Below are 21,762 nucleotides of genomic sequence, written 5' to 3'. Positions count from 1 at the left end.
TCCTCTTTCCAGTTTGTTAACTTATCTTCCATACAGAGATAATTTTTACAAGCATTTTATGTGGCACCTTGTCAAATGGTTTTTGAAAATCCAGTTACACCAAATCTACACTCCTACTCTTGTCAACATGAGCAGTAACCTTTTCAAAGAATATCAAAAGATTTCAAAGACAAGATTTTCGTTTAGTGAAACCATGTTTACTATTGAATAAAATTTTAAACTTTGTTAAATGACTTTGAAAAGCATCTTTTAAGGGATTTTCCAAAATTTTTCTTGAAAATGATGCAAGACCAATGGTGTCTCTAATTACTGGGACAATTTTTATCACCTCTCTTGAAAAGAGGAGTTTTATTATTTAACTTCCTCTGGTACCTGCCCACTGTTCAAGGATTGACAAAAAATAGTAGTAAGTGTCTCATATATCTAGTTTTTAACCTCCTCCAAAACCCTTTGGGAAATATTATCTAATCTGTTAGCCTTATCATTTTTCAAACTTCCCAATTTTTATCTTAACCAGCTCAGAATTAATCCAATAATCTCGTTTGATCTTGTTTCCTTTTGTCAACTGTTCAGGGTTGTAGAGTGGTGCTTAAATATTCATTGATTTAAGCTGAAAATCTCTTAACAGATGTTTAATGGAACTACAAATTGTTTAGAAACAAGATTCTATAGCTATTGAACATGCCTAGTGTTATAACATATAAAAAATCATGAAAGATACTGTTAATAATGCCTTAGGAATGAGCTAATTTGGTAACCAAAATTTAATACCTTTGATTGTTGTTTTTCATAGACTTGTTTCTTCTACTAGTTATTTGTATTTTATGTGCTGAATACTTTCAGTCATTGTCATAAGTTTTATGAATTATGATTGCAGATGGAACTACTTCAGGAATTTTATGAAACAACTTTAGAAGCTTTGAAAGATGCTAAAAATGACAGGCTATGGTTCAAGACTAACACAAAATTAGGAAAATTATACTTTGACAGATACGAGTATGTAAAGTTGGCAAAAATACTGAAGCAGTTGCATCAATCTTGTCAAGTAAGTTACATTATGTATATATATAAGTAGCAAAATGCAAAGGTGATACAATAAAGAAATTAGGCTTGTTTCTGGCTTAAAAACATTTCCTTAAAATGTTGCTGAGCAAATAAGTTACTACTATAGCTTTAAAGTGATTTTGCTCTGTAGAAGAAGAGAGAAAACATTTCATTTTATTCATAGATAGAAATGTATGAACAGAAAAAAATTACTATTTAGTCGAGTTAGTTTTACAGTGTTTGCTTGAATCTTTTCTTTATAAGTACAATAGCAGATATGTGTGAGTGTGTCTATATATATAAAATCCATAAAGTTTTAAACTACCCTATAAAGAATAAAATTAAAGCTCCATAAAATTAACAGTTGTTATTCCAAGTAATGAAGGAAAAACACCTCAGGTTTGTCTGTGTCCTGTGGGTGGAACTGGATGATCAGTAGATTTTACTAATTGATTAATCATATCTGCTCAGGCATAACTTACTGTGCATGTCATGAGGTTTCAAAATTTTATTAAACTACTTTTTGTTTATATTATACCAATTAGTGTAGCATACAATCATAGCTAATAGCCTATATTTTAATTGTATGTAACTTTTAAGTTCTGAATTTTATAAGGCAGTATTTTAAAAAATCCTGGATTTCTTTAAGTGCAAGAAAGTTGACACTTTCTGTAGGCATCATGTCTTCTGTATTTTATTCACTTACTCTCCAATAATTTAAATTACTAACTATATAATTTTTACTCAGACAAACCATAACTTTTATAGTTTGCAGTTGTTTGGTTACAGAGCCATCAAACCCCTCTTGCCACATTCTGCCTGTCACATCCATAACTTTTATAGTTTGCAGTTGTTTGGTTACAGAGCCATCAAACCCCTCTTGCCACATTCTGCCTGTCACATCCATAACTTTTATAGTTTGCAGTTGTTTGGTTACAGAGCCATCAAACCCCTCTTGCCACATTCTGCCTGTCACATCCATAACTTTATAGTTTGCAGTTGTTTGGTTACAGAGCCATCAAACCCCTCTTGCCACATTCTGCCTGTCACATCCATAACTTTATAGTTTGCAGTTGTTTGGTTACAGAGCCATCAAACCCCTCTTGCCACATTCTGCCTGTCACATCCATAACTTTTATAGTTTGCAGTTGTTTGGTTACAGAGCCATCAAACCCCTCTTGCCACATTCTGCCTGTCACATCCATAACTTTTATAGTTTGCAGTTGTTTGGTTACAGAGCCATCAAACCCCTCTTGCCACATTCTGCCTGTCACATCCATAACTTTTATAGTTTGCAGTTGTTTGGTTACAGAGCCATCAAACCCCTCTTGCCACATTCTGCCTGTCACATCCATAACTTTTATAGTTTGCAGTTGTTTGGTTACAGAGCCATCAAACCCCTCTTGCCACATTCTGCCTGTCACATCCATAACTTTTATAGTTTGCAGTTGTTTGGTTACAGAGCCATCAAACCCCTCTTGCCACATTCTGCCTGTCACATCCATAACTTTTATAGTTTGCAGTTGTTTGGTTACAGAGCCATCAAACCCCTCTTGCCACATTCTGCCTGTCACATCCATAACTTTTATAGTTTGCAGTTGTTTGGTTACAGAGCCATCAAACCCCTCTTGCCACATTCTGCCTGTCACATCCATAACTTTTATAGTTTGCAGTTGTTTGGTTACAGAGCCATCAAACCCCTCTTGCCACATTCTGCCTGTCACATCCATAACTTTTATAGTTTGCAGTTGTTTGGTTACAGAGCCATCAAACCCCTCTTGCCACATTCTGCCTGTCACATCTTCTCTTTCATATTTTCCACAGAAAACATGACTATCTTGGATGAATTTATAACAGCTCTTGTCAAATAGTTAGAAAGCCAGGAAAGTTGCAATAGTTAGAGGAAAATGTCTGTTCTTTTGCATGTTATTGTATGTTCTTCAGTACATTATTTGATTAAATAAAAATTTTGTGCATTACTACCATTAGTATTAAAATATAGGGTTAAGTGTCATCAGCAGTTGATAGCAAAAACAAAAAAAGGAACTCATAGTAAAGTACTTTATTTCTTGTTTTTCATGTTTATTATTTATTTGTTATTAAAAAAGTAAAAATAGGGATCTCTGTAGGGTTAATTAGGTTAGATTAAGTAAAATGAATAGTAATACAATAAAAATATTTCATGAGGTATGCATGCTGAGCAACTCTGAGTAATTTGTGGGTAATGGAATTGAATATTGTAACATGAGTTTATTGTTCCCCAAGTGACTTATAATTTATCATGGCATGAATAGCAGTTAAACATAGTTTAGAGGGCAATAAAATAAAGTTTCATTATGAAGAGATGTGTACTGTCATGAGTCCAAAGCTATTTAGGATGAACAGATGTGTATTCATGCTGCAATTTAAAATCATTCTAGAAAGAAAATAAAAGGTAATTTAGGTTTGTTTAAATCTATTTTCATTTTTAATGGTTATGAAGTTAGTAAATTGACCAAACTTTGTGCAGAGTTAGGGTAAAGAAAATAGTTTCATTGAAAAGAAAGATTTGAAATGTATTTAGGAGGCTCATAAATTACAAAAAAAATGAAATTTGAGATTTTTGAAATAAAGAAAGTAATTTTCATGTTAACATAAATTACAGTCTTCAAAAGCATATACTCCATATATTTGTGGGTAATTTTTTAGTTATTAAAAATATTTTGCATGTAAGAGACTTATAATGTATGCTGAAGAACTGCCAATTTGCATGAATATATATTCACTATATAAAACATTAGTAGTGTCAAATCTATAAAGAACAAGTACAATGTGGTCATGTGGTCAATCATGCTGACTGAACCCACATTGAGAGAGTTGATCAGTTTAATTCCTGTACAAGCAGAAAAAATGAAATGGGGCTATGCTGTTGTACTACATAATTTTGTGACCCACTTTAATAATTTAACATATTCTAAAAAGATATAATTCTCCCTGTATTCACCTAAGTTTTTTTAACTGATTTTCATTTTACTCCATTTGATATGATAGACATTGTTTTAGGGTTACCATTTTGGTATTTTGCACAAATTGTATATCTAGTGTAAAAAGATATCACAATTCTATTTTTTTAAAACCTTAATCTGGGCATTTTGTACTCCGTGAATGATTAATCATTAATGTTGACTAGAAAAACCCATTTGGTCAACATTTCTTTCATTTTTGTAATGTGCAGTGGGCATGTAAGTCAAATAAATTGTTACTTAATGAAGAAAATGCTTTACTATCACTGATAAGGTTACTAATGCTTCTGTTTGAAACCTACTTTAATTACAAGTAGAAATAATTAAATATCTAGTTAGCTAATTTATGTATGTTGTTTAAATAGAATGAATATGAAAATAATATGTAGTAAAGAAGTTGGTTTATCAGAATATTTTATTATAATTTAATGTACTAACTAAACAGTAAATTTAACTTAGGTTACCTGATTTGATTATTTTACCCAGTAAGCATAGTAGAAAAAATTAATGTTTACCAATATTGCAACTCAAAAATCCATAGCATATCTGTGAAAAAGTAAAAACAATGTTATTTTAAACAAAGGACCATATATCAACAAGACACCTTTACTAAGCTTTAAGCAATATAATCATTTGACTTCTATATTTCATGTCTAGGTAGATATGTACCTGATGGTGCCAAAAATTCTCCAGCATTGTGTGTTTACTACTGTGTCCAACTTCTAATAAAATTTGCTGTGTCATCCATTCAATCCATCTCTGAACTTTATACAATTGCTTCAGGTTATCAGTTATCTTGAGAAAAAAATTGTGTAGCTTTTAAACAGATAAAATTTAAAACAGAAGTACTTTCACTATTCATGACTTAAAAGATTTTGTGACCTGTAAAAAAAAGCAGCTTGGACCTATATATCTGCTTTACTATGATAGTCATTTTACACTGTGACAACTGTAAGTCTTTAGATTTACAATGTTAAGTCCTGAAAAAAAAACACTTTCACTGGATAGGTGCTGATACAGTAAACCTGCCCAGTGTCCAAAGCTGAAAATGGAAAAGTTTATTAATACATATGTGTGATTGGAAAATGAGATAGTGTACTTAGGTCATGATGTTATTGATCATGTTGAGGGGGACATATATTTTGTCCAGGAAGTTGGAGTGGCTGCTGGTGAAATGAATTTTTGTTTGTGTATTTCTTGTTGGGAATGCTTGAAGTACTGAGTGACTAGTTTGATAAGGTGTGTTTTTTAAAAAGCAGAAGTTTTGTGTATAAGTAGGGAGTCTGTGTGCTATCTTAAGCTCTGTTTTGGAGATTTTGTAATTGTTTATGTAGATTGTTTGGCATGTTGCATATTATAGGATTATCATATTTAAAGAGGTGTCTAATATAAGGTTAATTACTTTTAAATGTTTTTTTATGGTTGTTTTAAGGCCTGAGTTTCTTTAGTAAATTATCAAACCATCCATCTTATTATATAGCACCGTAACAAGATGCCAGCCAAGGCTTATACAAAATTAAGGAAAAATGCTTTGTTTCATGCGTAATTTTACATCTTTATTTTTTCACATATAGTTTATTTTTAATTATTAATTTTCCTCTTTAATTCTATATTTTTATTATTCATGCCGATATCTTAACTTATTCATGCAAGGATTGATAGTTATTACATGCTAGCTTCCACAAACTTGTGAATTTCACTAAATAAGTTCCAGGTAACAAAAAGTTAAACTTGTAAAAATCATTAAGCTTTTCAAATATCCCTTTTAAAACACAAATAATACATAGTTAATTAAAATGTAAAAGGAAAACCTTAATGCAACCTAACTATCTATTAAACCAATAGATATGTAAGGCAAGGAAAAATTATGGAAGTACTAATGACACCTTGAGAGAACAATGGACCAATGACTTAACTTCATTTAAAAAATACAAATACATCCATAATTTTTAGTGTAACAAACTTCAAGAGTAAAATCTGCTCTCTATTGGTTATAAGTATGCCATTCAACTTTGTAAGTTGAATGGCATACTTTAATGGAATTCTTTACCTACTGTAAAGAATTCTGCCCACAAACATATATCCATATAAAAATCTGATATTGGTAGAAGAAGATGTGAATGACAGCAGAAATAGACCTATGTACACCCAACTGTAGTAGTGACAAAAATATTGTAGAGATCACAATCACCCTATATAACCGTGTTGACTGACTTAAATAAGTGATTAGAGAGTAGTGAGCAATTTGAGCTCAAATATGGTGACCTTAAAACACAAATAATACATAGTTAATTAAAATGTAAAAGGAAAACCTTAATGCAACCTAACTATCTATTAAACCAATAGATATGTAAGGCAAGGAAAAATTATGGAAGTACTAATGACACTTTGAGAGAACAATGGACCAATGACTTAACTTCATTTAAAAAATACAAATACATCTGTGTTGATAAATAATAACTAGTTGATAACTAATAAAGTAATTATAATACATTTTGGAGAGAGAGAAATTCTTTAGTAGTAAAATGAGACCGTAATAGAAATTACATTTATGTGTACTTTGGCCACCTGAATATGCCTACACAGTGCAGACAGTTTCTTCTCTGCTAGCTCTCTTAAAGTTAAAAAATTGTAACAGTGAGCTTATCACGTCACAGCAAAAAACTGAAGTTTTATTTCTTTGTTTAGATGCTTCTTTTGAAACATTAAAATACATTGATAACAAAGTAGTTTAATTCGGTTTTGAATGTAGCACACTACCAAGGCAGAAAGTAGTTTAAAAATGATGGTGTGAGCAAAAGCATTTAAGCTCTGCATACAGCTGTTGTGATTAACTGTGTAATGAACATTTGTATGTACATTTGACTTGTTTTAATATACTGTTTTAAAACAAGTGTACTGTGTGCTGTTTGTTTATTGATGAAATTTATCACCAATAAGTCATATACACCTACTGTAAAGAATTCTGCCCACAAACATATATCCATATAAAAATCTGATATTGGTAGAAGAAGATGTGAATGACAGCAGAAATAGACCTATGTACACCCAACTGTAGTGGTGACAAAATATTGTAGAGATCACAATAACCCTATATAACCGTGTTAACTGACTTAAATAAGTGATTAGAGAGTAGTGAGCAATTTGAGCTCAAATATGGTGATCTATAAGAGTTTGTTAAACAACAAGAATTAGAGATAAAAGAGCATCAACAGAGGAAAAGAGGCAGAAAGAGAAAATTAGTATACAAATTGAAAAAGAAGAAAAGGAAAGACTAGAATTAGAAAGAATAAGAGCACATATTAAGATTACTAAGTTTTCCCAACAGAATAATGAAAAACCTAATAATAACAATGGAGTCAAGATAGCTGCTTCAAGCTGCCCAAATTTGATGAATGAAAAAGATGGCATGATTATTTTTCTGAACAGTCTGTCTCGGTCACAGGAAAAGACCTACAAGATGCCATTCTCTATGACAAATTAAAAGTGGCCTTTTTGAAATGCTGTGAACTTGCCTGAAGTTCAGGGAAGTCAAAACTGTGGCAATATTTCACAAGGTGGACTGACATGGCCAAATATGAAGATAGTTTTGAAGTACTTTCAGATCTATTAATATGTGAACAGTTCATGCCATTATCAAGTGTTGTACGGATATGTCACTGTTTCTCAAGAAAAGAGCACCAAAAGATGTGGTCAGGATGATCAAGGTAGCAGAACAATACATGCTAGCCCAAGAATAATCACTTAACATCAAAACAACAGACAGTTGACTAGAATCAGAATGGCACCAAAGGTGCCAAGAGGTTAACAGATTAAAGGGATAAAAGATGTTGTACTTGTTATAAAATGGGACATGTTGCAAGTGAGTGCAAGCCTGTCATCAACAAGCAACAACAAAAATCTCATAAATCAGCTGGAGCTAACAACAAAATTGGGGCTGGCAAGAAAAAAGAGTGACTGTCTATGAGTATTTCTGTGAGAAGATACAAAATCAAGACAACTCATCTGATTCACCACAAAAAAGAATTACTATCACCATGATTCAACAGTTCATCATTAATGGATAGTTCAAGTTAGCAAATGGGTCAACAGTGTCAGTGGTGAATCAACCATGTTACAAACATTGAGAGATGTCAACAAATCACATCATGCTAGTTGGTAAATGGTATGTTGTCAGAAACAAAAAATTAAAAGTCCTGTGAGAAATAGATGCAGCAGTGAGAACCAGATTCATATTTAACTAGATCACAGGTAAAGGTATATGTGTGTGTGCTAATTGATGGAACAGTGAGAATGTTTTCCACAGCAAGAATAAATATGAATATTTCATGCAATGTCGGAGACCTTGAGGTTGTATATTTGAAGGTAACTTTCTATAGGTTGGTGATTGGCAATATACCTGGCAGTAATAGTTTGGAGGAACCAGACAAAAAGAAAACTGTTGAGGCATATGCAGTCACCACAACAACTCTAAGAAAGGAGAGCAAGCAATAAATTAAACCTCTGCAAGTCTTAAAGTGATGTCCCAAATGTAGCTTTACAGGAACTGAATAAAGCACAGAAGAAAAATACTTCACTGCATCAACTTTGGGATATTGTCTGGGAGAAGGTAAAACACAAGACCAAGAGGAAAGGAACCTACAGAATAGAGGATTGGAAGAGACTGCTGTATCAGATTTGTCAAGGCAATTCTACTGAAGATGTTAAACAGATCATAGTACCAATAGAATACCAGACTCAAGTAATGAAGTTGATTTACCAGTCAATTGTAGGAGGACACCTAAGAGCAAAGAAAATGGGAGGCAAAATTATCAGCAATTTCTGCTGGCCAGGGGTCATTAGGGATGTAACCAAGTCATGTGACATCTTCCAAAGGATAATACCTAGAGGAAACACAGCCAAGATGCCACTGGATGAGATGCTTCTGTTAGTAGAGAAATTAGGCAAAGTAACTGTGGACTTGATCAAATCATTAACAACTGTGTTTCATAAGGGCAACAGGAATGTGCTGACAGTAGCTGACTATGTGACACACTACCTAGAAGCCATAGCATTATGGAATATAGAGACAAATAGAGTAGCAGAAGTCCTTCTGGAAGTGTTCTGCAGAATAGTCTTTTCAATAGAGGTCTTGAGTGACAGAGGGACCCAGATTACCTCAGAACTTGTGCAAGATGTCTGCAGATTCACCAGCATCAGTCAGTTCATTACCATCTCATTCAACCCCAGATGTGATGAACTTTATGTTTGAGTCAATAGTCTTAAAGAGTATGCTGGAGATAAGGTGCCAGTAGAGACCACAAAATTGGGACACATGCAAGAAGTGTTATTTGCTTACCGAGAAGTCGAACAAGTGACTACAGGATATCATATTCACTGTTTTGAGTTACTGTACAGAAAAGGTCTGTAGGTATGGAAAGAACTGTGGATAAGAGGAGCTGCAAGTGAGGAATACGTGCCAGTATGTTAAACTTTGGAAACTGAGTGGAGGAAACCTATCATCATACTCAAGAAAGTTTTTATACATTTCCAACAGTCAAACGCTTCTATGACAAGAAGACCAAGGATCATCATTTCAAGATCAGACCTTTTAACAGTGAGTTAGTTTATTTAGTGACAAATATCTATAGAAATGCTATATACTTTTGTTTGACAGTAATTAATATGAGCAGAGTATTAGCATGTTTAGTAATAATGTACTAAAACCATGTATCCCTATATTTAATTACCAAAATTGTTCATAATGATTCATCTGTTTCTCAGTCTGCATTAAAGGTGTAGTGCTCACTATACCTTAATTTATAGTACAATTAAACTGTGCACATTGGTCAAAACCAAAAACTAGCACACTAATAACAACAACCAATTTAGTTTATCGGTGTGACCTGTAATGATTAGAATGTATTGATTCATCTGTTTGATGTTTTTAGTGATAGAATTCCCAAAAATTTCTCATTAGAGTTGGCCAGCTAAAGTAGTTTAGGGTAATAGATATTACATCCATACACATAGTAAACAATGCAAAATAGTTCAATTAAAAAAATATATATATGTATATATATATATATACACACACACAAATTTTAATGCTAATAACACTAACTTTAAAAAAAAAAAACTGAATATAGCTTACTACACTGCTTTGAAATTAGGTCATTTGTTTCTGATGGTTATGATAATTACAAATGCAACATCCTGTGTTAAGCTATAAAAACAAAGAGTTGGTAACTGTCTATGCAAAGAATAGTGAATACTGACAATGTATTATTTTTTAAATTTACTACACAGTCTGTATGTTAATATTTAGTTAAATTGCTTATATTTGTGAATCTGTAGTTAAGAGACTTTACTGTGACCATGCTACTAAAGATATGCATGTACACTGTAATACTACATACTTAAGTTTATAAAAAGATTTTTCCACTGTAATTACACTAAAGTGTGTGAGATACATTATTTATTTTTTGCGAAATTGAAAGTTTTAAAAAATGTAAATAATGTTACTTAATCTGATAAAGGCTGTTACATACTTGTATAGCAAAATGAAGTGTGCTACATGCAATTATGTGCCAGTACTTTCAAATTCATCACATTTAGTTTCCTGTAAAATACAGTATCGTAAGCAATAGCATGACTTAAGAGTAGCAGCTAATCTGTGTTCTGTTACTTTAGCCATAAATGAAGTAAAATTAACTACCTAGAGTTGCATGTATCTCAAAAGTTTTTGTTTAGGCCTAACATATCTATGATGAAATGAGTATTACAGTAAATAAGGTTTTAACTTTATACAGAATTAACAGAAAGGTTCAGTAAAGGTTTGCAGCTCATTCTCTGCTACTGGTAATAACTATCCAAAATAAAACTAAACCACAACTGTCTAAAGTATGGGGTAACTATCTGGTTTCTAAATTAACAAAGTTTGTATTGTTTTCCACATGTTTAATTACACCCAAATGAGTTCAGTGATCTAGGTCCAAGCAGACTTGTTATATAATTAGATGCTGTAAGACCAGATAAGTATTGAATTTTAAAATTTTGATTATTAGATTTTACACTTTTTCAATTACTTGAAACAAGAGTGAATCAATCTCAATAGACCCAATATTTGAAATACTTTTAGACAAGATTAGAATAAATTGATCTATGAGACTTTTTTGTACTTTTTAATAACTATATTTTTGTGCCCCAGCAATATTAAGCCTTATAGTGCACTTATACCTGATTCAGTTTTACTACACCCTAAAAATTGAAATTAGTTTAGATAGTATTAGAGTAACTTAACCTATGAAAAACTGAGCATGATCAGATACATCAGTCAAAAAGAGTTTGACTTCCTGAGCCTCAAAACTGTAATTATATCTCACATTGGTAAAGAGATTGACATAACTATGAGCTAGAAGTTTGTACTTTAAAAAAAAACCAAAACAACCTGAACCTATTTTATGGGTCGCTTTGTCACAGGTAAAAACTTGTAAACTATTAATGATGCTAAATAATAACAGTTGGGATTGCACTGAAATTTCTTCTTTATATTTTGTATTTGAAATTGAATGTGAAAGTGAGGTGTGACAACATGATTTTTCATATAACCACAGATTTATTTGTTTCTATACTGTTCACTACAAGTGGTATACAAATATTTCATTTTTGTAAGCTATAATACTTGATGCAAAGGACTGAAGAAAATTATTACTTACTTTAATTAAGTAGAGGACTTTAGCTCAGTGGTAATATTGATGGTTTATAACTATAATATGGGTTTTAAAACTTGTGGTAGACACAGTGAAAATAGTCAGTTATGCAATCTTTTTCTACAAAAAAAATTAATTTTGCAATTTTAGTGTTTTTCAAAAAAGAAAATGGCACAAAAATGAGATTTTAAGTCAGTGAATTTTCTTTGTATTTATGGTATTCATACCATTTAGTTCTACATTTTACTAAATGAACTTGCTTCATAATATATGCCTAGTAATGAATATGTTTAAATATATATAAAAATCATAACTAGGATTATAGTGTAAATATCTACATTCAGTAGTTTTTTATAAATTAACCAATGCTGTTAATAGTACATCATTAATTTTACATATTTTGTTTTACCTTCATAGGCAGATGATGGATCTGAAGATTTGAAGAAAGGCACACAGCTTCTAGAGATATATGCTTTAGAGATACAAATGTACACATCTCAAAAAAACAACAAGAAACTTAAGGTATAATATATTGTGATTCTTTGCTGTGGTCATCTTACTGTAGTTATTTAAAGATACTTAATTAAAGTTAATAACACTATTAAATTTTGTTAAACTCGAAGCTCATCCAGATTTTTTTAACATTACATTAGATTTTGGGGTCAAATTTAGGCAGAATAAGACCTTACTTTCACTTTGATGTTGGTAATTATTTAGTTTATGGAATATAAAAAAAAATCTGTAAAAGACTGAAAAAAAAGGTCAGTATGTTTCTGCAGAGGAACATTCATCTGTTTTGGCTTATAGTGATAGAGTGAGGTAAATATTGCACAGTAACACACACACAGTTTAGTTGTGCACATGTATGTGAATTTGTGGACAATATTTCATACATAGATATATAAAAGTTATAAAATAGTTAGGATTTATGTTTGTTGTAATTTTAAATTTCTCCAAAATACCTATCATAGGTACTCAGCTAATATTTAAACAAGCCTGAACCTCCTGCCAAAGAAGAAATAGCAAGAAATGCACATTATCAATCAAATCTGGAAAATAAATAATTTTAAGAGCTTAAGTTTGTGGGCAGTGAAAAAACTAGATAGAATTTTAATTTTTTTAATAAATTTGTAACTTTATAAAGTCTACAACATCAGTGTTTGTAGATTAAGTGTGGAAAGTATTAACTCTATTAACACAGGTTACAAGTCAAAGGTCATGTCACTATATTTGTTGATTCACATTCAAAATTTTACTCAATTAGTATTTTATGAATTTTTGTTGATATGTTTGGTATCAAATTGTAGTATTAAGCATTAGTTGATTTCTTAATTCAAAGTAAATGTTAAAAAAACAAACCGAGATATTGATTTTTCTGTATCACATAGTATATTGATTGCAACATTGGTTGAAGTTAGATGTTTGTGGTGTTCAAATACAAAGTGTATAATTTATTACAAATAAGGAACTCAACTTACCAATATTATCAAGCCGGAATATAAAATATGAACCTCCTATCATTTCATTTTGCTGAGATATTGATATTTGTACCAAATCAAACACAGTGGCCTTGCTCACCTTTGCTCATTTTTGGAAGGAATTGCTTACATACACTTCTGTCTATGACGTAAATAAACAGTCAAAAGCTCTGAGGCTTTGCAAAGTATTTAAGGGGGAAACTTTTTTTATGTTTGATTTCAAAAGGTAAGATTAGGCTTTATGGAGCTGAAAATGTCATATATTTTAGACCCAAATACAGTTATTAAGTTTGGTAGATTATAGTAGATTTATGTGGTATTGTTATAGTTATTTATGGTTTTTGGTTATTTCAAAATGTATATATAAAAAAACCTGAAAAACGTATTTTATTTTACATCCTCCACGTGAAATTTGATAAGGCTTAGCAAGTACAAGATTTGTAACTAGAAAAGGTAATTGTTTGCCACACTTAATTTACTGTTCTGCATTTTAAGGAAAATAAGTTTAAGAACTTGTTTTAAATACTAATAATGCATATACATATATAACTGAAGTGTGACTATATTTTACAAATTACTAATCTATTAAAACAAGCCAAGATAGGTCGCTTTGTAAAAGCCAGTTTTATATTCTCAGAAACAGTAACATGAATGCATCAGTGCAACTTTTTTAATGTTTGCTAGGAATGGCTGATAGGTAAATATAACAAAAATAATAAATATATAATGTTATGAGATTTTAGCTTTCCAAAACATAACTGCCATCCACTGACAGCATTGGCTTTGCCTATCTAAGCATGCTCCAGTTTTTATACTCCACTTAAATGCTCTTGGAAATATCTCTTTTACAAATTTCTCCATGCTTGTCGATATGCCCTCTATCCTGGGTACTGTATATAAGCGCCTCACTTAGAAAATGTAATTATTTTTCTCAACAAAGTATTGGTAATGGTTTTCTCTGACAAAAGTGTTAAGCATGATCCATAAATGACCTTACATAGTGGATTTCAGTACAATTATGATTTTAAAATATGTATTATAAATATTTTTTTTTAATTTAGGTGTGAAATTTGTACCTACTAATTCCTGTATTACTGTTTTCTGACCTCCCATACTCTTTCCTCCTTTGTTATCTAGCAACTATATTGGATTTGAGGTGGTACTTTGGAACTGTTCATGTTTTTAGCTGTTCAGAAATGGAAAAAAGTATTTGGCCTGGAGTGTTTTCTTCTGAAGTTTTCTTTTTTGTTGATCATGGGAAGAATTGGATTCTGTTTTCTGACAATTTTCTTTCTTATGTTGGCTTCTCATGTGTCCAGTTTGGATCCCACTCATTTTCTTCTATTAATCCTTTGGTTTTGTGAGACTGTGGGTCTTTTCTTTTTCCCATTTGAGTCTACTTCTCCATTGTTGGTGGAGGGGAGCTATTTAATTTTTCCTCCTTTCTGATTTTTCTCATTCAGACTGGGAGATTAATTTTTTTATTACATGAAGAATAAGGAATAGAACAGATGTTGTGTCCTCTTTGCCTGTTTGCTTGCCATGGTTTTCCATATTTTGGTGGAATTATGTTTTTTTTAGCTGCTAGTATGTTAATGTTATAAGTTAGATTGTTGGCATGTTTGTAAGACTCTCCCTTTTCCTTAGGTCCTGCTGTATCTTGATAGGTCTTTTCTTTCTATGTCTCTGGCAACTATAGAAGGAGATACATTCATCTCTTCAATTTTTTTTTGCCAATTTTCTTGAATTTCCTCATTTCCTAAGAAGTGGAATCCCAAATACCTATTTTGCATATTTTGGTCTTTATAAATGAGGTATATTCGGAGTTGCATCTCAGCAGATTCTGCACATATGTTTGGTTGTTTTTTGTTTTCTTTTTTGCTAGCCTTCTCATGTATCCAGTGGGGGATGTTTTACAGGCCAATATTCAGACTACGCTCCCACTAATTTTCTGTTATGATCTTTACATGCTCAGGCAACTTTCTTCTGGGAGTTTTTCCCTAACCCATGGCTATTTTTTAACAACATCTGCTGAATTATAAGGAGGAGGAGTACTTTTGTAGAATCTTGTTTTTATTTTTTAGAGTCCTTGCTTTCACTGGATCTCACTTTATGGCAAGTGTTGTCCAAACAAATGTGCTTTTTTTCAATCTAATTACACACAACAACTGATTTGATTATTTTTACTACTAGTTGGAACAGAAATGTAGAAATTAGGTGTTCCCTAAGACCATCTAGGCACTTACCTTTCATTGAGCAAGGCACTCATGATCCCATCATTCTGAGCCTGGTGTGTTTTTCTTATTGTGATTCTGGTGGTGTGAAATGCATCACTTTTGACTACTTTATGACAATGCAGTCCAATATCCCAAATGTGGGTTACAGAGACCAAGACCCCTTAATTCTAACTCTGAGTTGCATGACTTCATCTGTATGGATGTCTGACCTATAATGGATACTCATGGGTACTATTCCACCCGTGATACAGGAACTCTGTTTCAGATAAAAAGCATACTTTTTCTAGATGTAGTTAAATTACCCCACTTCTGTACCACTTTTATCTTGGCATACCACTGTTCTATGCAGTCACTTTCTGTATGGGTCATGCTCGCACCAGTCTCTCCACCTTCTCAGTGTGGGATTTTAGTTGTATTATCAGTTAATGGTAAGAATGTTGTGGCAGTTAACATTTTCCAAGACTGAAAACGTGTTTCCAATAATACTTACCTCCGCTAACACTCTTCCATCCTGCCTCCTCATTAAGAACAGGTGTTAATGTCAGAAAAATGATTACATTATGTAAGTGAGGTACTTATATACAGTACCAGCATACAGTGCATATTAACAAGAGTGGAGAAATTTGCAAATTAGATATTGTTGAGGGCATTTGAGTGGAGTATAAAAGACTGGAGCTTGCAAGATCAATGTCAAAGAATAGTTGTATTGTCAGAAGAGGTAAGTATTATTGAAAACACATTTTACGGTTAAGAAAAAGTTAACATTTAGACTAAAATTATGTTTTGTGTTATCTGTAATCATTTTAGAAAGAAAAAGGTGCAATTTATAATTTTTTCATAATGTGTTGTCGTGGTTATGTGGTCAGTCAAATTGACTGAACTCATACAGAGACTGATAGAAAAAATAAATAAAATATAAACTATTTTCTTAAATATTTGATAATTATCTGGAGGTTATTAAGGTTTTGCATGTGAAATTTAACAGTTGTCTGATGCATAAAAGTATTTTTTAATCTTAAAATCAAAAATACTTTGCATGTTGGATTGTCAACATTCAAAAAAAGATAAAAAGGTGCAACAAAAACATTACCTCAAAATTCTTAAAACGTAATTTAAAAAACATTGATATTTTGTATACGAAAGCCTTGTAATGTTTACTGATAATGTGCAAAATATGTGAAGATATGCTTACTAATCTAAAAGTTATAACATAAAAATCATAACAAATACAAAATAGTTATGAGGTTGGACCCTACGACCAAACCCATTATTAAAAGAGTTAATGCATAATCTATCCATCTACATACACACATGTACATGTGTTTAGACATCACATGATAGTATAGTGTGAGTGAAGAACAGCAGTATCATGTTTTGAAATGTAAAGATACAACTTATAAACTGGATTATTAAAACCAGATATTTTTACCTCTTGAAAGATTGTAGGCCTAGTTGAGTTTGCTTTCACACTGTCAATAAACATATGATACAAAATTCTAAATATCTTTCGTCTTGCAAAGGATACAACACTTTCTCTTATCTTTCATCATCAGTGTGACTTTTTGCATTGTCAAAAAGTCAGTATTAATTCTGATGCAAATATTTTGAAATAAAATGGAACTTTTATAACTTCTTTGGTGGTCTTACTGTAGCATGCAGGATGATCTGATAGCTGCATAACAGGCTTATACTAGTCAGGTATTTTATTTGAACTGGTTTTTTTGTTCATGAGAAACATGGCAGCAGAACTTGGTTATGGTTTTAACATTTCATTTTCTTTCTGTCATTCCTCATCAAAACAACTACAATTAATATTCATCTTCCTGCTTTATCTTCTTCATTTACTTCTGGTCAGTACCTGCAACATCTACTTGTACCTTTTAACCTTTTTAAGTAGTTTAAAGTAGACATGATAGGATTTTTTAATCCATTTGTTGATTCTTTGTTATTCTGGGCAGCTAATCCATTCTGAGTTTCAGAGTATTGTCTAAAAAAGATAATTTTTTTCACCTGTAAGACCCTTTTGCAACAAGTTCTTGGGTTTATCAGCTCGAAATCACTCTCCAGTTCATCTTCCTCCACTTTTCTTTTTATTTTATGTTTAGTTTGTATTAAATTTTTGGATCAAGAAGTTTCAGGTCTTTATTATTGAAACAAGTACTTCTTGTTTCCTTAGGTTTTTCTCTTTTCATAGTGCTGAAGCAGTCATAGATAATATGACTGCTAATAATACATCTTAATGATGACTAATACGTATTTGTTATCTGGACATTGTCCTTTCAAGATAGAAACCATGAGTATCTTACTAAAAGTTCTTCATTGAAGCTTCCAAAAAGACTTTCTACCCCTCTTTTTATGCAGTCAAATCCTTAATAAAAATATGTCCTCTCTGCTTTGGAACAGTAGCTTCTCTTTATGAAGTGGTTACTTTGGATCATGCTCACATAAGACACCTTCAGTGTGTATCTTAAAAGTCATTTATCTTCAGACCTATTGTCTCAGAGAATTTTTCTTTTTCCTGCTATTCTCAGTTACCTTAAAAGTTTGGCTCAATCGACAGTCAAGAACATATCACTATAAGTTCCCTTGTTCTTTGTTCTTCCATCATTTACAGATCTCAATCTTTTCACATTTGCATCTCTCAAGGGATGTAGTTGTAGTGGGAAATGTGATCTTTCAGATCTGTTATCCTCGGATAACAGATAATGTTTTTTACTTGTCCTCCCAGTACCTAGACAATCTGATTCATTGCTCTTCTTGTTTCTGACTTCCTGTCACTTTCAGTCCCTTTGATATCATCTTTTCCTCTTCACTTGCATTTTGTCTCATTATTGTGCTAAAAGTTGTTTTCCAAAACACACTTAACTCTCTCACATTATAGCTTTATCCCAAAGTAAATTCCACCATCTATGCCCATAAGAAAATCTTTTTTTGTTTTCCAACAACAAAAACCCTCTAACAAGGAATCATCTAGTGCTTTTATTCTGCTGTTTCTGGAGTGTAGTGTTACCCAGGTGTTAGAGGGAGGCCTCTTTCTGTGAAGGACTTCCAATCCTTTATGCATAGAGAGTAGTCTTACTAGATGTCTGCTCTTTCTCCTATTCACTCAGAGTCTAAGCTTGTAGTAAATCAATTTCCTGTCACCATCCTTTGTTCAGACAGCTACTCACAAGCCTAGAATGGCCATCTTGCTTCCATCACCATTTTTGCAACTAGTACATCAAGTTTGTAGTGTCTCGAGCATTTTTCCTATATAGCATATGATACAGTATATAACTCTTCTACTATGTTTGAATAAATTCATTCAGCTGATTATCTTGTCTTTCCATCCATGCCAGACATTGCTATATATGCTAGGAAATTTGCTGATCAGTTGAGAGATGGTAGTGCCATGCCCTGTTCTCCCTGCTTCTTGGATCACCATGCATTATCTTTCCATCACCTGGAGAATTCATATTTTGGATTCTTAGAGGCAAGATCCTCATATTCCAATTTGGGGTTCTAGGTCTGATGTCACTGTTCATTTTAACAACACTCAGTATCCCAAATTCATCCATCCCTTACATCCCTTGTTTTATGTTTTCTTTGCAGTTACTGTTTGATGCCTGTCACAGGTCACTTGCTCACTTTTCAGCAGATCTCAGTCATTATTGACTTTTGTGAGGTTATTAACTTTTCACTTTTGTCTCTTAATTGGTTCTTTAATTAATGTGGTTAAAAACCAGAACTAATATGCACTTTTCAAACCAAGTGTACTTTCCATTTGGATTATTTTGTTTTAGTATTGGAGGAGGCAGTGAAGTTTATTGCTTTAAATTCACAATATAGTTGCCATATATGAGGTACTGATGAGGAGTGTCAGTGTTTGAAAACAAAGTTGTTAGAACTATTTTTCAAGCATTAAAGAATACAGGTTTTAATTTGGACATGCATGAGAAGTTGAATATCATGTGAGTAGAAAGTTGATGTTTGAGGTTTACCTTACAAAGTTATCATTTGACAATTTGATAAAAAATATTTAATCATTGCAAAACACCAAATGTAAGTTTCTGTTTTTTGTCTTGATGAGTATGACTGCCTTATACTCTGCTTCTTTATTAAATCTATCTTTATGTCAAAGAATTTATTAGGAATGGACCATGGCATTTTCCTTGGTGTAATTCTGACTAATACACTTGTGGCAGCATAATTTTTACTGTGGACTTGATATCCTAATTTCACAAGCTGAATTTTGCATTACTCAAATAGACTTAATAGACACTTCTTTTAATGCAAGGTTTATTATAGAAGCAAAATATTTTATGAATGTATAGCTAGATGTCAGTATGAACATAAACAAAAGGAACATTCATAATTAAAACCTGATTGAAATTTACATTCCTTACAGTACCTGTATAGCTATTACTATCAAAAAATTTAATAAGCCCAACTATGTTGTGTCTTATTTCAATCCAGAATGACCACAGCTCTTCCAATTAGTGTCTGTAATGGACTGCCAGTTAGTATAATCAGTTAGAATAGTATTTATTAAAATACCAAATAAAATGTGCATGTTTTGGAAACACACAGGCCACCAACTGAAGTTAGTATACATAAGGTTTAAGAAGACAAACTTGTAATGAAGGTTAACAAATTAAACATTTATTAACAACTTTTGATTTTATACATTGAGGCTACGTATTGAGATTAATAATGTTACTTTTAATTAATAATATCAATCAACTAAATGAAACTAACTGTTATTACAAACAATATAAATCACAATAGATGTTGGTTTACAATATCTAAATTGAAGAATGGTACATGTGCTTCTGTTATTAAATATAAATTTAACTGATTAAAAACTGTTTATTCAACAGTTAAGTGTGAAACTTAAAGAGAAGTTGGATCTTGTTTCATTTTTTTGGAGTGCTTATAATATCAGGAAGAACAGTTGACAATCATGGTGGACTGTTGTGATGAATTTCTGAAGTTTATGTAATGTATTTTGTGCATAATAAATGTCTGAAAATCACCACCTAGTATGTTTAGGTATTTCACTGTAAAATTGTTCAGTCCAGATGATATCATTAGCTATATGCAACCAATCAATATTACTGATCAACTAGTTCTGGTACTCTTTTTTAAGCTTCTCAAACTCATGGCTATGTCATTATTTGGTATAACAAGTACACTGTAGCGCTCCCAACAGTTAGTTAGACCTGGCGAATGTTCGTTTAAAAGAACTGCTGCCATTGCATGTTATATCTCATTTCCTCCTAAATTTGTTTATGATTTTCTGATAACTAAGCTGCACATGTTTGTAATTTAGTGTATCAACACTTTTTCTCACTGTAACTTTGATATTACATGGAATTAAACTCCTTTTTAATCTGTAAGTTAGGCATTCACTAGATGTTAAAAGTTCTTAAGTCTACTACTAGTTTAAATTTAGTAATCCCCCATTATTTTATTTATACTCTAAATAATAATACTTTAGTACTGTCAGTAGGGTATGGGGACATGATAAGTTGAAAGTGTGCTTAGAGGTCTCTGCTTATCATCAAAAACTCAGTATTGATTTGTCTTGGAGATGAAGTTTTAACTGTTACAACCACAAACATATTTCTTTCTATATGTTCATAATAGTACCTTATTTCATAAAACATGTATACTTTATAGGATGTTATCATTAGCTTAAATTTCTGACTTTTATTTTTTGCAGTGTAATTTGTGAAGATCACTTTACTTAAGTAAAAGAAGTTGAGTTTTGAGGGAAAATACATTAAAAGTGCTTTCATTTTGCAAAACATTTTGTTTTAGTCATGTAAAGCCCAGTATGATTTATTTTACAGTTTTTGTTAATGTGTTAATTGTGTTATTAAATAAATGTGCTGACTAAATATACAAATTAAAATATTTCCTTGCAATTCTGATTATGTGGAATCATGTTCAATTAAAAATTTGAAGTACCACATTATATTAAATTATAGTTGTCAAATTGAAAAAAAAGCAACATCCAAAAACTTTGGATGTGAGATCATCTGAATCTTGTATATTTTTTATTAGAAACTTTATGAACAGTCCCTCCACATCAAGTCAGCTATTCCTCATCCTGTTATTATGGGAGTGATAAGAGGTAAAATATATCCATTCATCATTTCATTTGTTTTATCTTTGTGGCATAGCTACTCAGACTATTTGCTGCTATCCTTAATTTTAAATTGCTAACAACAATCACCCATTATGAACTCTTAAGCTCTTCTTAATAGAACATGAGTTATTGTTTCATGTGTTGTTGTGTATATGTTCTTGATAAAGTTATTTGTTT

The 21,762-nt window shown here is 31.8% G+C and overlaps 1 protein-coding gene across 10 annotated transcripts in view; it reads left to right on the top strand.

Moving 5' to 3' along the window:
- Positions 1-21,762, top strand: part of LOC143249137 (COP9 signalosome complex subunit 2-like) — an 80,549-nt gene that overhangs the window by 21,258 nt on the left and 37,529 nt on the right. For all 10 annotated transcript variants that reach the window (XM_076498505.1, XM_076498504.1, XM_076498501.1 and 7 more), the window contains 3 exons: positions 878-1,045; positions 12,155-12,259; positions 21,501-21,570. In XM_076498505.1, coding sequence (XP_076354620.1) covers positions 878-1,045; positions 12,155-12,259; positions 21,501-21,570 — 343 coding nt within the window. The remainder of the gene's footprint in view (positions 1-877; positions 1,046-12,154; positions 12,260-21,500; positions 21,571-21,762) is intronic.

This window comes from Tachypleus tridentatus, chromosome 4 (assembly GCF_004210375.1).
Source record: "Tachypleus tridentatus isolate NWPU-2018 chromosome 4, ASM421037v1, whole genome shotgun sequence".
In the NCBI taxonomy this organism is placed as follows: Eukaryota; Metazoa; Arthropoda; class Merostomata; order Xiphosura; family Limulidae; genus Tachypleus; species Tachypleus tridentatus.
The sequence above is the reverse complement of the archived record's forward strand: the minus strand, read 5'-3'. Positions and strand labels throughout refer to the sequence as shown.